The 16,983-nt window shown below is 41.1% G+C and overlaps 2 protein-coding genes across 4 annotated transcripts in view; both read left to right on the forward strand.

Annotated features, from left to right (window-relative positions):
• Nucleotides 1–1,430, forward strand: part of bean1 (brain expressed, associated with NEDD4, 1) — a 48,848-nt gene extending 47,418 nt beyond the window's left edge. For all 3 annotated transcript variants that reach the window (XM_084021701.1, XM_084021702.1, XM_084021700.1), the window contains one exon: nucleotides 714–1,430. In XM_084021701.1, the coding sequence (XP_083877827.1) occupies nucleotides 714–1,101 (388 nt within the window). In that variant the 3' untranslated portion in view covers nucleotides 1,102–1,430. The remainder of the gene's footprint in view (nucleotides 1–713) is intronic.
• A 7,149-nt stretch (nucleotides 1,431–8,579) lies between these two features.
• LOC311020744 (transmembrane protein 41A-B-like) lies at nucleotides 8,580–16,410 on the forward strand. Its single transcript, XM_084020946.1, has 8 exons — nucleotides 8,580–8,666; nucleotides 8,741–8,843; nucleotides 8,937–9,037; nucleotides 9,889–11,073; nucleotides 14,223–14,373; nucleotides 14,550–14,711; nucleotides 15,101–15,239; nucleotides 15,334–16,410. The coding sequence occupies exons 4-8, from the start codon at nucleotides 10,934–10,936 to the stop codon at nucleotides 15,561–15,563; spliced, it is 822 nt and encodes a 273-aa protein (XP_083877072.1). The 5' UTR covers nucleotides 8,580–8,666; nucleotides 8,741–8,843; nucleotides 8,937–9,037; nucleotides 9,889–10,933; the 3' UTR covers nucleotides 15,564–16,410.
• Nucleotides 16,411–16,983: the final 573 nt, after the last annotated feature.

Raw genomic sequence — 16,983 nt, forward strand, 5'->3', positions numbered from 1 at the left:
CTGTAAGAACACAATGTATCAGTCAGGTGTGACGTAGCAGCGTCTGAATGGAGCAACAGCATTGTATTCAGAAAACGACATAACTCTTGGATTATTTTATGATACTATTTTTTATTATGCTCTGTCATCAGTTTTTATTCTATAGGAAGGCACATTTCTGAGAAGTGTCATGTGTTGCTATGGAGAAGAAGGCTTCATCGTTGCAGAAGGGAACAAAACATCGTATTTGTTAAGTGAATCCAAAAGTAAACCAACTTGGATGGTTCTTACCAAAATGCTCAACTTCACCCACAAATTATCATATGTATCAGTAACACTGTGTTACATTGAATTCTTGAAGAATTCAATGTATTTGTATTCTTGCATGCCTTGATTGTGAATGAAGTAAATCCCTGATGTATTGAAGTAAATTGGGTCTAGGTTTAAAAACAGCAAAAGCCAGTTTACAAACTCAAAGCCTTGCTTTGTACGGCAAAAACAAACACAAACACATGCATTTTCTGCCTATGAGACATTTCAGATTCTCCATTGTGGAGGCATGCAAGAAAAACAGCTGCTTCTTTCTCAAAGATCCATCCAAACTTTGGAGATCACCAAACAAAAACTAAACACTGCTCCCAGTTGCTGCTATTTATTTACTAGCTGATCCAAGCCCGAAGGAAATAACATCACCACATTTTTAACCATCTCGTGTTTTGTTTTCATCTCCATAGTTACGATGAGTGTGTTGGCTCAGGTTCGACTCAGATCTACATCCCTACAGATGACCCGCCTCCTTACTCCCTATTGGACCCCTGTCACAGAGGGGCGGAGCAGGAGGAGCAGCCAGACAACACCAGCCAGGATCCGTCTCCATACTGCGGAGGGACGTCGGCCAGCGCTGCCTGGTTCTCCCCATCCCAGTACCCACAGGGCCCACAGGAGCAGCATCAACACATCGCATCCATCTCCTTCCCGCCGGAGGCGGCGCCACCTTACGAGGCCGTGCTGGCCGAGCAAGGACAGCCCCTCCCTCTCATGCCATGTGACCTCTATAAACACCAATCAGAGCAGGGGGATGATGGCAACTCCCGGCCGCCGGGGGCGAACCAGATCTTGTAGGACCATTAATTTGATCCTTGCACCCCCGCTGTTGGTCGTCCCCGGCTGAATCAAACAAACACTTGTGATGCAGCTGGGACACCAAACTGTGGACACTAATGAGATCTTACACATCTTCCACAGCCGCTAACACCTGATAAGGCAGACAATTAGCTGAAGTCAGCTTCTCAGCGGACCGAAATGAAGCCGGGACTCCGGTTTCTGGACCACACATGAAAAAAAACTCACTAGTTGCGTTGTGCTTTGTACAGTTTCTGGATTGACAGCTTCTCTCTTGAGAGGAGGTTGATGCCCCCTTGAACAAAGACTCTCCTCCATCCCAACATCGTCTCGTTGAGTTCTTGCCATGTTTGGACTGTTAGGCTCTTTGGATCGTAAAGCGTTATAGTGCTAACATGGATTCATCGTTGTGTAGACGACGGCAGGCTGCCTGTCTGTAGAAGAAAGAGTGTCGACAATATCAATGTGGTATTTAGTGGAGTAGTACACACAAGCACACGGAGTAGTCCCCCCTCCCGTTGGTTTTGGTATGATCCTCACCTGTCAGTCTCTTCAAATGATGTGAGAGCATCATTTCCTAGCGTTGTATACGACATCCTGGACCAGAAGGCCACTGCTGGTCTCCAGTCTGTGTAGTGTGTCAACATTTAGAGCAGTGTGCTGTTCTGTAGCTTCCCGTGTGACGGTAGTATAGAAGATGATCATGAACTGATTAGGAAAGCACCTGGACTGGAAGAGTGAGAGGTGATGGATGTCATCTTGTCCACTGTTGTACAAATTGTCATTTTCTACCAAGGGCTCTGGTTTAAATATGTATAGTATATATATTAATATTATATTCTGTAACTGGACCCCAGCAGCAAAATGTAGCTCAGAGCCATCCTCCAGACGAGGTCGGCTTGATGCAACACAGAAGATACACATTAAACTGTAGACTTAACCACGCTGTTTACTGGAGAGATGGATGCTTCTGCCTTTGTCTTTTTCTCTCCGTTTCACTCTCATGAAAGAATTAACTCGACCTGATCCATCGTGGAGGTTTTTCCTTTTTGCACTAAACGTGTAGCTTCACAAACACCTTCCTGACCTGACCTAAGCAACACCTTGTTAATAGATTAATGGTTTGGTCTACAAAATGCCAGAAAACCGTGGGAAAATGTCCTTAAGATCACTTAAAGCACAAATTGCTGGTGGGAAAACCAAAGATGTTCAGTTTACTTTCCCAATGGAGGATTAATCAATTACAGATAACAGTGGGTGATTCATTTTCTGATCTACTCATTGATTACTCAACAAATCCTTTCAGTTATACTTAGACAAATTAACATCCAAATAAAATCGTATTGGATGTATCATTTCCTCATCGAAAACAGAGCAGAAATTCAGATTTTTCTAAATTCTCAGTTTAGATGTGCCAAATGTGAGCTCTATGTAGAAACCAACAGTCTTTTATACTTTTATTAACGCTTTTGTTCAAATACAACAATCCTGCATTATACATTTAATCTTAGGAGAGGAAAGCGAAGCATCTTAGAAACAGTGAGTACATTCAGCATTTATTGTAAATATGAGGATACATTTGACTTTTCCTGACCCTGAGAGCTTTCTGTTACCTCAACTTGAATATAGCTTTACAATTACATAGTTTGATTTTGTGCATAACAATAAAAGTGAACAAATGTCTGGCACAATGAAGAAAAAAACCTGACAGCATTGTGTGTGGCCATAAAAAAGAGCTGAATCTGGCCGCCAGAGACACTGTTACATCCCCTTCACACTCCGTATGTTACATTATTTACCACACCGACAAAGACAGAAGCAACAGAGCCGTGTTTGAACATTAGCTGTGTGTTCGCTATCATGGAAACAACACTTATTACACCATTTATCACCAGTTATTGAAGCAGGTAGTCAATGTCATTCATAACTTTAGAATAATCGGTCTAGATTGTTTTGTTCCTTCGTTTAGAGACAGATCTGTGTGTGACATTGTTTTTGTGATAAAAGTTGTGCCTAATAGGCCTCAGACTGTTAGTTTGAACATTGTAGCCATAATATGATAATGTTAATGTCAATGCAACTAAGCCAGTGTGTTTGTCATGAAGCTTTGGTTACTGATGTGGTATCCAACATGTTCTCATTAATCGAATCCCTGTTAGTTTTTATTGAGGAAAACAAATGAAACTCGGTTCGGTGATCGTTTGGTTCAGTTTGTCAGCTACAGACGAGTCCCGCGTTGATTTTAACTGTTGAGTCAATTTCAACACAAACGTTAGCAACTCTCTTGTGATGATCAACCATCTGTAGAGTCACTGTTAGAACCACCTCCAATCTGATTGTGTTTTGTCATGTTGACCTCTACGTCTGCTTTTTGTCCATCTCTCTCTCTCTCTCTCTGATTCTGCAGAGACATTTACTTTCACATCAATCAGTTCAAAACAAGTAAACTGCTATCCATCTGCTCCTAAGGCACCACTCATTTCCCTCATGAGGTAGGGTGTGATATTAGGTTGTGAACAATTAAGATGTCTCCACTGTTTGCCTTACAGAGAGATCGCCTGGTATCACATTACAGTTAATAGACTAACAGTTTCAGGTCCTTCCACTTCAGTGTCTCCCATGCAGACAGCGGCGCAGCGCCACTGATATATAAAAATCTTCCCAAATGCAATAAACTCACTATCTCTACTTGAAGTCATGGACGAGCGCTGATTGTAAATCCACCAACCAAAGTCATTGTCACGATTTACGCTCTCCACACTGGAAGTGAAGTGAAGGAGAGAGGATAATGTTGCAAACAGGCTCATAGTGAGCAACACGCTGACCTGCTGGGGGATTCAGTGTTCCTAGTTGAGCCAGACCAGATCTGGGTTCTGGGTTTAAACAGATCCTCATTGTTCTCTGTGACATTTGCTGGAAATGATGTAATGTATCCCTGGTTTGGTTTATGAAGAGGGAACACTGCACCAGACTCTGTTTGAAAAAACAGGCTTTTAAATGCTACATTGAAGATCATGGATGGTGATCCTGCCTGAAGAAAATCATGATCATTGCCGTATCACCCACTGAAATGAATACTTAAAAAGTGATTGGCTTGAAAGTAAATGTAGGTGAGCTCTAGGCCAATTAGTGATTTAGTGATCATTTCGTCAGTGTTGGTGGATTGTAAAAAGTGAGTGTTAGAGTTGAGTTTATTGGCCCAATTGATGTTATCAAATGACATGCGATTTGAAAAACATTAAAAAAGGACCTCACATGTAGCACAGACTGTCATATACTCTGAGTGCATTAATACAGTCCATGTATTATAACGCTGACATATTAAGTCCTGCAAAAGTCCTAGAATTCGGAAAATGCCTGACAAACTTTTAGAAAATTCTTATGAAATTCAAAGTAATTCAAAGTAAGTAAAAGAGTTGTATACAATCAGCTAATATCTAAAACACATAAGGGTTGAGAGGAACTGTTGCAGTATTAAGCTGTTCTGATGGTGATGATGATGGTTTTCAAACAGAAACATTTTTTTTTTCGACTCAAAGTTGTGGAACTTGGTGTAAACATAGCTTTGAAAGTAGTGGGCATAATTTTACACACATCAAATCATAAACTTGGAAAACTATGAAATAGAAAAATGATGCACTCCTTTCCGTTTGACATTTAAAAAAAAGATTCCCCCATTTTAATTCTGGATTTAAAAGAAATTCTGAGATGTAAAACACTTGGTCAGTTAAAGTTTATACAAAAGGATAAGGGTTGAGTTGCACAGAGAATCTAAAAATCTTATTCAAATAATCATGAAATAATACAGTTTCCATTTCCAACCCCCATGCTTTCCCTCATTGCTCTCTTTTTAGTACTCATTAAACAATTATATTAATGTATCTTTCTTGTATGTACTGCCACAATTATCCATCACTGTAGAGCTTTACATACGGTAGTGAACAAAAACACCCACCAGGGGGAGATGCAGAGCTACAATATGACATTCAGCCTCCACTCACCTTTTAAACAATATTAATAATAATAATCCTGAATAAGATCACCTGGGTCTACTTTTGCCATGCAGCTTGTAATGTGAGGATTAATTTAATGCGTTACTAGGAAAAGTCAAATTGAAGGTTGGGGTTGTTGTTGTATTATACTGTTTGCTCATTAAAAACACTTAATGAGAATTAGAAGTGAGGAGTATTTTGGGATTGCTCCAGTCAGGCACATTTGTTTGCATATCTTTACTGTTTCTCAGCTAGGACAGCACTATTCTGTGGGTGTGTTCTCTGTAAATGTCTTACTCTTCCCATATCTGCTCTCCATTTCTTTCTCCATCTGTCCAGAGAACAAACTTTATGTATATACTAGGAACGTTTCTTTATGTTCTGTATTAGAGATTTGGTTAAATATTTTCTTCTGTAGAGAAGAGCGAATAAATCTGAACGCTTCTATGAATCTGAGTGGCTGGTTTTGAGAAAACACTCACACGCAGCGGTGTGAAAACGCAATTATCTGTGTGTATATCCTGAGTATATCAGGATATACAACATCAGCTGGGCGACATAGAAGAGGCAAACCAACACTTTCTTATTCTCTTTTGATGATTTTTATGGTTTTACGGTTATGAGATAAATTAATATGTGAAAAAAAACAAGTCTCGGCATAAGACCCAAAAGCAGTTCAGCAAATCTCCACAGATGACGACGGCTACTGTCGCTGATGCAAAGAACAACCTGGTAATGTGTGAGTGAGCAGGGGCAGCATATATACTGTGTAGATTAGATGAGCTGCAGCTGGTTGGTGGGAGTGGCTGACTGAGCAGAGTTGAGTGAGTGGAAAATGACTCGGACGACTGTGACATTTTAGACTAAATCATGGGCGGATGATGACATATTGACACAGACATGCAAAACGACCCCAAACCTATGAGGCTCTAGCAAGTTCAGTCAGGAAGACGGTACCTTTGCACGCTCCGATCAGCCATCATACATGCTGTCATTCACTCCGCTGATGCACACTCACTAATGATTTCCTTGCTGTCAATCATGGTATCAGCTGTTCCATGCTTCAAAGCATTTCCCACAATTGTTCTTTGAATCTTTATTATATCAAGATCTTCCCCTTGTTATTTGCTTCTCGGCTACTACTTTAATCTACAAAAACATTAAAATATCAAAATGTTCCTCTATTTAAGGACACGTTGGGACTGTTTTGAACTTTTGTGCATGTGTTATATTAAGCTTTATTCAACATTTTCTTTTTACAATGTAAATCTATGGAGGGAGGCTTCAAATCTTCTTCAACATACTCCACTGTGAAATGCTTGGCCTTCCCATAGATGTTCAGCTACAGACTCCATTTAAACTTTAAACAACTTACTTTTAATATTAAACATGTATTCAGCTATTTGATATCTTTTAGTTTTTAAATGATCATAATTTCAAAGTGATACTGTTTTCAGTATGTTTCAGATTTTTATCATGGGTGTGTATTGCGCTGAATGTTCAGACCTAGAGTGGATGACATCATCCCTAGTTTTATTTCAGTTTATATTAAAAATATTTCAAACTCGCTCCCAATGCCACAATTTTGACTCTACAAACATACTTTTTCTGTGAAAATGTAGCTAATCTTGTGCTGGTCATAGACGTGTAACTATGGAACCCAACACACTTAAACATTTAGTAAAAGCAGCCTGAAAGTGAGAGTCCCACCAACTTCTGCCTTGCCCCCATAAATCAGAGCCTGGAAATTTGAAACGGACCAAAATGGACCAGTTCTCTAACCAGACCTCAAGATCACATTTTTGACACGAGACACAAAAATTGATTGTTTGTCTCTACATGTCGGCCCTGTGATAGACTGGTGACCTGTCCAGGGTGTACCCCACCTTCACCCAATGACAGCTGTGATCAGCTCCAGCCCCCCCGCGACCCTGAATACAGGATAAGCGGTAGACGATGGATGGATGGATGGACACAAAAATTGAGCACCGACTGTTCATCAAGGGATCCTCACGTCTCACAGTTTTGGCCAGGGAACATGTTGTCTGACCGGTGCTCCTCTGCTTTAACCCTGGACAGGCTTTTCTCCCTTTGTCAGTTAATATCACCGTGGTAACCGCTGATCACTGGCAGACACAGGTGCTTGTGATGTGCTGACACACACACAGACACACACGCACACACACACACACACACACACACACACGCACACATACACACACGTGCATGCACACAAACACACACACACACACGCACGCACACACACACAGAACTTGAGAGAGAAATAGGGCCTTACTATCTGATAAACTCCCTGGAAATCGAATCGTGTCCCACAAACACCCTATATTCAACACCCTAATATTCAAAAGCATTCCTACATTGTGGACATCATTCTACATTTAAAGCCAATAATTCTGATTAGCATTAGCTGAAAAAAACCCTTCTTCACTTTTCCAACGATTCCTACTACATAACCTTCTTCTTACACATTTAATCATGCAATGCAATTTGGCATCAGCTTTTCAGCAGTCAGCAATCCCATGTATACTTTATTTTCCACAGGAAATGCATTTTCTATTCATCTTGCTGCTGTGTCTTCTTAGAATGTGTCTCTCTCTACCTAATATGTTCATACTGCTGTTACTAGTCCTCAACCTCCCCATCACTGCCCAGTCTACTGCCAGTCTCAGCAGAACCATCAGCCACCACAGTCAACAGTGCCTGGACTCCACTGGGGGATTTATCGTGATGCTGCTGGATAAATAAAATATGCAAATCTCCCTGTAGAATCTAAGCAGCTGTAAGACTTCATCATTACACATTTTCTGTTTATAACAGACTTGTCTCGCCTGATTCATCTTATAGGAGCCAGACACAGGAGTCTTTTTCTTTAGTTATTCATATTTGTTGTGGTCTTGTGTCTCTTTGTGGTCTTTTTGTGTCCCTTTGTTGTCTTTTGTAGTCTTTGTGTGTCTCTTTGTAGTCTTTTTGTGTCTCTTTGTAGTATTTCCGTGTCTCTTTGTAGTCTTTTTGTGTGTCTTTGTGGTCTTTTGTGGTATTTTTGTGTCTCTTTGCAGTTGTGTTTCTCCTTATGGGATTATTTAGCCATTGTATGTGTCTTTGTCTTCTTTAAGAGTGTCATCATCCTCTTTTGTGTATATTTGGGTTCATCTTGCACCTTTTCCTTATTGTATGCGACTCTTCAATTGGTATTTTGCAGGTGAAGGCCTGCGGGCCCATTCAATAATCCATCCAACTATAAGAAAACACTTTAATGCCTATAATTCCTACATTATTCACCTGACGTGGATGTAAAAACACCCAACTTCCATCGTTTCATTTCAGATTCAATCTCTATTACAGTCAGTTCCCTTAAGCCATTGAGGAGTTGTTTTTCATGCTTTGTGCTTTTGAATAGATCTATTTATTTCTGGAATGTCTTTTTGCAAAAACTGAACCGGGTGGATTGTTGAGATTATTTGTAGACAGAGACGCCCTGCGACCTGTTGGTCTGGTATATAAGTCAGCAACTTCCCTGTTAAACACACACTGCTGCTCACTTTAACAGCAGAGGTGAGTTATTATTTTAAGTCTCTGTTCAAGTTTTTATTGACAATTGGAAACGGATCATTCATTTAAATTTTCAGAGGATTGCATGTGTTCTCTTGTAGGAAATGAAAGCTCAGATTGTGTTCCTGCTCGTGGTTCTCGCGGCTGGACTTCAAGCGACAGCAGCTGAGGACAATGAAGGTGAGTGAGAACGTCGTACTTACATACATTGAGAAGCACAAACCAAAAGCATTGTGGGTCTGTTATGACTGCAGCAGTGTCCTAATCTTACAGTTATTCCAGAGGATGTGGCTTTACAGCAGATTAGGGAGGATGGTTCGACCAACTCGAGGCCAGATACAACGACAACAATGAAACCTCCGACGATATGAAAGGTCGAACACCATTAATTCCATTATTTCACTTTCATAATTCATACAAGGCTTCGACCGTCACAAGAATGTTGTTCAGACTAATTTCTTTGTGCTTCTTCTGCCATCATGTGTAATGGATTGAGGTTGTTTTGATCTTCATCCCCTCAATGTCACATAACAGACTCAAAGAAGAACTAGATTTACGTTAGGTTGCTTTCTCCTTTTTTACACACACCACTAGGCTGTACTAGACAAACAATGTAATGTTAAATACATTATCTTTTCAACTTAACCTTATAAGTTGAAGTATTCATGTAGGTTGATCACATGTTTTGGTTTTAAAATCTTGACCTGCAAACTTAAATAAATGTATTCTTTTGGAGTACAAAGCTCAACATTTGATGATTCCAGATGTAATGAAGTATCTTTAAATACCCAAGTTACGTAGCTAAGTACCTCAAAAACGCTAGGGAGCAAAATATAACGCGTCAACGTCAACATATTAACAAGTTCCTCCGTGGACGCAAACATCTCCATAGTATTTTAGCATTTAGCATGTTAGCTAGATCCGGGGTGCACCTATAGGTGACGTAGCCTGCAGGTGTGCTTGATTTGAGGCAATTAGCATGCTGGCAGGCGAGTGTTGCATTAAATTTAACACAGATGCTTTTAGCGATTAATTCAATCTAGCTAGGTAGTGCTACAGCATGCTAATGTTGACCTTACACATCACAGTCATTGCCATTCACATGCATTCATATTCCAAATTTATGGAACAAGAATCTTCTCAGTGTTTCCACATCAGAGTACAAACCTGTAAACACTGTTGACACACATCATTTGTAACTAAATGTTCTGAATTTGTTTTGCAGGAGAAGATGTGGGTCAGTGAGAGTGATGGGAAACAGCTTTGAAAAATCCTCATCTCAATGTGTCTCACATGGTTTTCAGCCAAACGATAGCTGAATAAATAAACACAATAATGAAATGCATGTCCCTGCGTTAAAAATGTTTTATGTTTGCATTTTAGGAAGATAAATGGTGTCTTTATTAGGATATGATACTGAAAAAGGATGCAGTTTGGGATATGAATTTTCTTAGGCCTTATGATAGATAAATAATGGCTAAAACAGAAGAATTACATAGCATCTTTTACAATCTTTAACATTTATAATATTATACTGTATTTTGTCTCTAGTACAAATAAAGTCTGCCATAAAAATATTCCTTTCCTAAAACAACCCAGTTTCCTATCACCATCCAACTTGAAGACATAAACAGAGAAATTAACTTCTATGCAAAAACGTGCATAGAATATTTAAGTTTATATATATTTATATTTAAGAATATATAAGTGCTACTATTACATTTATACCTGTTTTATTTAATAATATTGTTTTCATATTTTGAAGTAAGCCAGTGATTCATAAAAATGATCCTGATCTATAAATACTACAACAGCAGATGGCCGTTGCCATGTCGCCCTCTAGTGGCTTATTTGTGTAAGTGCGCATTCGGAGTTCCCATAAACAGCAGCTGAACTCACTAAATTAAGTTAACTTACATGAACCCGCTCAATAATCGTCTTTTGGGGCAACTTGTTGAAGACCTCATCTGGAAAGTGACGGGAGAAAAGGGAGGAGACGAACACGAAACGAAGTAAATGTCACAAATGTCAACAGCGATCTTTTCCGTCAACATTAAGAAAGTTGTTGGTCGCCGGCTGCCATGTGATCCGTCTGCCGAACCCGGCCAGAATGTCAACCGTCACTTGTAGCCTGTTGCCCGGTCAGCGACACCCCCCTCCCTCGGCGTCGTCCAACTGAACCGCAGCACTCCACTCCACCAGCGGTTCTTCTTTCGCTCCTTTCAAAATCCAGTTCGCCGGTGAACAGAGTCGCCTGAGCGGGGAGCGACATGCGCTCCTTAGCGGGACTGGCAGCCATTGTGGCGGCGGCGACTGTCTTCCTCTACCTGCTGTCGACTCATCTTCCCCCGGGACCGGCGCAAGTCCAGCCGGGCTCCGCGGTGGAGGACGAGGCGGTCCAGGAGTTCAGGTAAGGACAGTGGAGAGAGGCAATGCAGTTTTAAAACCCGAACTTAATGCTGTCTTAGAAAAAGAAGAAACCTCATTTAATGCTGTGAAATTATTGCTACTGTAAATTCAACTACATATATGTAGTTATATGTAATTATAATTATTGTATTATTTATCATAATTATATAACATTATAATTCAAAAAATAAATTTGTGGATTACCGAAATTGAAATTAATCTGTTCTCTCATTTTATAATAAATTTCATTAAGTTTTTCTCTTGTTTTCTCTTAGCCAACATGCATACATTTAATTTCCAGTTCTGAAAAACACTGGAGAATTAAAATCCTGACTGCAAGGGTTAGGTATGTTTACTGTTTATACAGAGAGGTAACACTCATCAACAGTAATTATGGTCAATTATACCCTGGTCTTGGGTAATGCAGTGGCTCAGTGGTCGCTTGTTACAGTAAGGTGAACATCAGCTGGCCTAGAAACTAAACTGCCCACAGCTATGAATGTGAAACAGTTTTTTCTTCCCTACTCAGATAGTTTCTCTTTAAGAAAAAGACATTCAATTTTATGGAGCACAAATGAACAAAGGAATTAATAACCTCTCCAAATACAAAAAAAAAAAAAATACAAAATAATCTGGTATTGGTCATCAGCTCTGTGTCACAAACCAGACAATAACAATCCTGTCAGATAGACAGATGCATTTTATTCAACCCACATCGGGATATGATTGTGTTACAGCAGGTGGTTATCCAAAAAACAGTAACTACAGAGTAAATATACATATTAACATCATGTACATATCTATAGGATGAACAATATGAAGAATATATTAGAATACACTAAATATACCAAACTACAACAACCAGAACTACACCAAGTACTGCTGTTTTTATTTAAAATTAAATGAGGTTTTCAGTATACTAATGTTTGTGATTGCCACATCTCCTCTCCCTCTCATCTCGGTACATATCGGACTGATCTTATTACTCCTCAGTGTGTGTGTGTGTGTGTGTGTCTGTAAGGGGCATCTTGCAATGTGCCAAACAGTCAAGTGTGAGGTTATGGATGATAGAATAACGCCGACCAAGACTCTCTGAAGCCAGCAGGACCCATCTGTGTGTGTGTGTGTGTGTGTGTGTGTGTGTGTGTGTGTGTGTGTGTGTGTGTGTGTATGAATTGCTGCCCGGTCCACGTGCATGTTTTAGCGTGTGACCTTGATGCAAATGATTTTTATTGATTTAGTTTGCATTTGCACCTTTTTCAACTAAACCCCATAACATACAATAATATAATACACAAACAATAAAAAGTAAATAAAACACAGCTCTACCTGCTTGGGGCAGCAACATAACGTTAATTTCCTCAGTAGGTGGGAACTTTTAGTTGACCTCAGTGACATGATGGTGGTCAAGATCACATTACGACATATTACTGCATGTTTTCTGTGAACTGACTCCATTTGAGTCCTGGGGTGAACCTTTAGTTTCCTGGAAAAGGTAATATATTACAATATATGTTGTGAAAATACTCAACATATCACAAAATGTTTCAAACCTTAATACTGCATTGTGACTGAAGTATCGTGATAATATTGTATCGTGGGCCCTGTACTCATTCCAACCCCTAAATTACAGGGTTTTTTAAGTTAAAATGTAATTAATCTCATTAAATGGCTCAAACTTATTGATAATCGTTATGATAGATTGTGATTGTAATTTTTAGGAACTGTCAGTTTAAAAAATACAAAATATTTATAATATAAATTAGATAATTTGGTGATATTTGTAGGCGTAGCAATCTCTGTCTCTCTCTGGACTGCTGGTTGGAAACACTGAAGAATAGCCTCTCGGAAGTTAGGTTTGGTTGTTTTTCACAATTTTCTGACATTTTATAGTCTTACAAATGAATTAAAACTAATTCAGGGATTAACTGATCATTAATTGTAACCCTAGTTTCTTTAAAAACATTAAACCTGATATGACACAGCTTGAGTGAAACCTCTGCAGCCCTGAGCATGGAGACCTGAGTGTGTCACATGGGGTTATGCGTAAGCGGAATTGAAATTGCCAACGATGACACATTTCCCTCCTTAAATACTGTCCAACATTCAGCTTCAGGCATCATCAACCTGCTGACCAATGACAGAGCAGAATGTTTGTCCACTGACCAGTAGAAACGACGAATGCTGAATGTCAGAGCAGATGGTTGAGGAAGTCAGCATCTTGAGTTTCAACCAGGGGATTTTGGTGTGTGTGTGTGTGTGTGTGTGTGTGTGTGTGTGTCTTCCTAACGTCTCCTCAAGTCTTCAGGGAGCAACACTATTTCTGTCCTTCAATCAAATGTATCCTGTTACCCTCCCACTCACTTCTCCCTTCTTTCCTCATCTTTCTTGATGAAGAAATATCTGCAGCCTTGTTTGTATGAAGCTTGTTTGTTTCATTCAAATAAAAAATGGCTCTTGCAACTACGCTAACATCTGGTCACGCAGCTGCTGGACCAATACAATGAAGGTAATTGGTTATAAACTGGGACATTTAACAGTTTCTCAACAAATGCATGTTCTCCCCGTGTCAGCGTGGGTTCTCTCCCGGTTCTCTGGCTAGGTTAAGGTTAATTGATGACTCTAAATGTCCCGTAGCTGTGAATGTGAGTGTGAATGGTTGTCAGCCCTGTGATAATCTGGCGACCTGTCCAGGGTCGACCCTGCCTTTGCCTAATGTCAGCTGGGAACCCCCCCGATGATTAAAGTTAGAGCTAAACCAGGAACTATTATTGCAGATATCGGTGTCATGGTCAATGATTGACTGTGCACAAATGAGCTGACAGGCAGAAGTTCTGGTCCAGATCCAGCTAAAGGAGCAGGTTCAGGTTGCTTTAAAACCAAAGTACAAGCCGGTACATGGAGACTAGGATGAACTGGTAAAAGAACAAAGCATCTCTGGGCTGGTGTTTGTAGTGAGTGAGTGATGAGGGAAGTGAGAACAAGGTGAGCGGGTGAATGAGGACATCTGGTGGACAGGTAGGGAGTAAGTCTCAAGGAAATGTAAAATAGACAGCCCTTTTAACTGTTTTAGATCACATCGTCAGTCGTAGTGTACTGAAGATGAATCAGTCGGTACCGAGTCTTGTTGTCGTGTGTCTTTCCATCCAGGCTCAAGTTCCCGTCGGACCTGGATGAGCTGCGGGAGCTCGCGGAGATGCTCAAGTTCTATAAAAGAGAACATCACGGCTACGTCCTGCTGCTGTTCTGCAGCGCCTACCTCTACAAACAGTCCTTCGCCATCCCGGGCTCCTCCTTTCTGGTGAGACACGCTGCACGTACTTACACATACGTGACATTAAGAGTTATCATTTATTGATTTCAGACAATGCATCCCAAGAATGTTCTCGAATCAAGTTTTGACATTTGAACAAACACAATGAGGAGTGATCCACCGTTGAATGTCTTTATCTGGCCCTCCCTCCCTCCCTCCTTCAGAACATGCTAGCCGGTGCCATATTCGGGCCCTGGGAGGGCCTGCTGTTGGCCTGCATGCTCACTACTGTCGGCTCCACCTTCTGCTTCCTGCTCTCCGCTGCGTTCGGGAAGCAGCACGTGGTCCAGCTCTTCCCGGAGAAGGTGGCCCTGCTGCAGAGGAAGGTAGGCGTCTCCGAGCAAGCATGCTCACAACGTTAACATGCTCACAGTACGTATGCATGGACGCTGTGACCAAACGCCATAGCAGCTGAAATGTGAATGTAAGTATTATATGAACATCATGGAGGAGAAATCATTTTCATTGCCTGGATATTTGACAGGCAAACATTTCACCTTCTTTTCTCCTTTTATCTTCTTACCTCTTCTAACCTCTGCAACTTGCTATTCATTTTTTAATTTTTGTATTATTATTTAGGATTTTTTTACTTGCACCCTTCATACGTAGAATAATGTAGACAAGAAGGAGACGCTCTGTTGCTGCTTTCATCTACTTTTCCCTCCCACCATCTTTCCTCTTCCTCCTCTCCTCTTCTTCCTCCTCCATCGGTCAGGTGGAGGAAAATCGCAGCAGCTTGTTCTTCTTCCTCCTTTTCCTCCGTTTCTTCCCTATGACTCCTAACTGGTTCCTTAACATCACCTGTCCCGTCCTCAACATCCCCATGCCCATTTTCTTCTCCTCTGTGTTCATAGGTGAGGCCACACAAACACACTAAAAACACACACACACACATCAACACAAAAACGCCAGAGATTCTGATGCCTCAGCTGCTGCTGTCTCCTCCAGGTTTGATCCCCTACAACTTCATCTGTGTTCGTACGGGCTCCATCCTCTCAAAGATCTCCTCCCTGGATGATATCTTCTCCTGGGGGACGCTGGCACAGCTGCTGGCCATCGCCCTCATGGCTCTTCTCCCCGGAGCGCTGATCAAACAGTACAGCAAAGCTCACCTCAAGGTCGACGGCATGGACGATAACGGCCAGGCTGATGCCAAGCGGTGCCGGAAGAGACAATGATTCTGGGACAAAGGAGGAATCGTGGGAGTTGGGATTCCCAGATCATTTCGGAGGAATTAAGATGGAAATAAACTCTCTCCACTGTCTTGAGGTCATGTTGCACCAGGCTCTTAGACGACCATTTCCTAAAGATCTCTTAATGCTATTACAGAGTTAATCTTCAGAGATGGGCCCTAAAATTCCTTAGATTTACATTAAATAAGGTCAGCTGAGGCTGAATGCTCTTGAGTGCCCAATAGTTCACATCCTGTTGATGTTGGACAGTAATACAGCAGCTTTGATACTTCACTTTATTCAAAGAAATTGGCTTTTCGTGTTTTAACAATGAGAATCAACCCCGAAACATGACAAGTAAGCGTCCCAAAATGTAAATGTAAATGTAACATGTAAGTAATATTCTTTTTTTAAATGTATCCAAATGATATCTTTAATATCAGGACACTGTCATACTGTTCATCCCAGAGCCAACCAGAGGCATCCGATGATGCGCTAATTGTCAGCTGTTGTAAACCCGGACCTTCGGTCCATTGTCTTCATATAAATATTTAATGATGAGCTGCACTGAAATCAGTTGTGGCTTAAACACACCAAATACACGTAGGAGAATGGAGATCCATTAACCAGCTCGACAATAATGTCTCATCTCCTCACGGATGTTTACGCAGCGACTCAGCCGTTACGTTCGCACATTTGGACTTTTAATTGTCTCATTAAGTTTGTCTCCGTCTTTTCCTAAAGCACATTTGTCTTAATGTAGCGATGGCTGCATTCACTGTGCACATCAGATGTGGTCTTCTCATGATGGTCTCGGCAAAGAGAAGGAAAGATGTATTTGAATCATCAACGTGCTGTTCTATTTCATCCTTACTGACCGCCAGAGGCGGTGCTTAAAGCACTGGATATCTCCACCTCGCGCATGCACATTTCGAGTACCAATAACAACATAGTCACCTGTGACCCCCACGTGACACCGGGAAGGCTATATCTTCCGGTGTCGTAAGAGGATCTGTTCCTTTTCATCTTCTCGCTGCGCATGTACCGTGTTGCACTTTGTGCTGAGAAGGAAGTTGGAAACTTTTGTTTACAGCTGGCTGCGTGCAGCCTCGTGACGACAGTCGGAGCCGCGGGCAACCCGTCCTCCAGAGGCTGTGGCTAGCTGATCATCGTCTGAGACCAGACCAGCGTGGAGTCAGGTTTGTGTCGGCGTTTGTTGGTTGAGGCAGTGGTTTCGCTCCCGATCCTAGCACTCGTTGGCCTCCTTGCTCTCAATGTTATTGGTGTCTAACCAATTTGTTTTTGTGTGGCTTGCCGGTGAAAGTAGTGTTTTCGCTCCCGCTCCCGGTGACGCTTTTATTCAACTTCTGTTTGGCAGCAGCGCTTACGCTCGAAGCTAATTATCTGTTGTTTATTATTTACTGGT

Source organism: Eutrigla gurnardus, assembly GCF_963514095.1.
Source record: "Eutrigla gurnardus genome assembly, chromosome: 11".
NCBI classification, from domain to species: domain Eukaryota; kingdom Metazoa; phylum Chordata; class Actinopteri; order Perciformes; family Triglidae; genus Eutrigla; species Eutrigla gurnardus.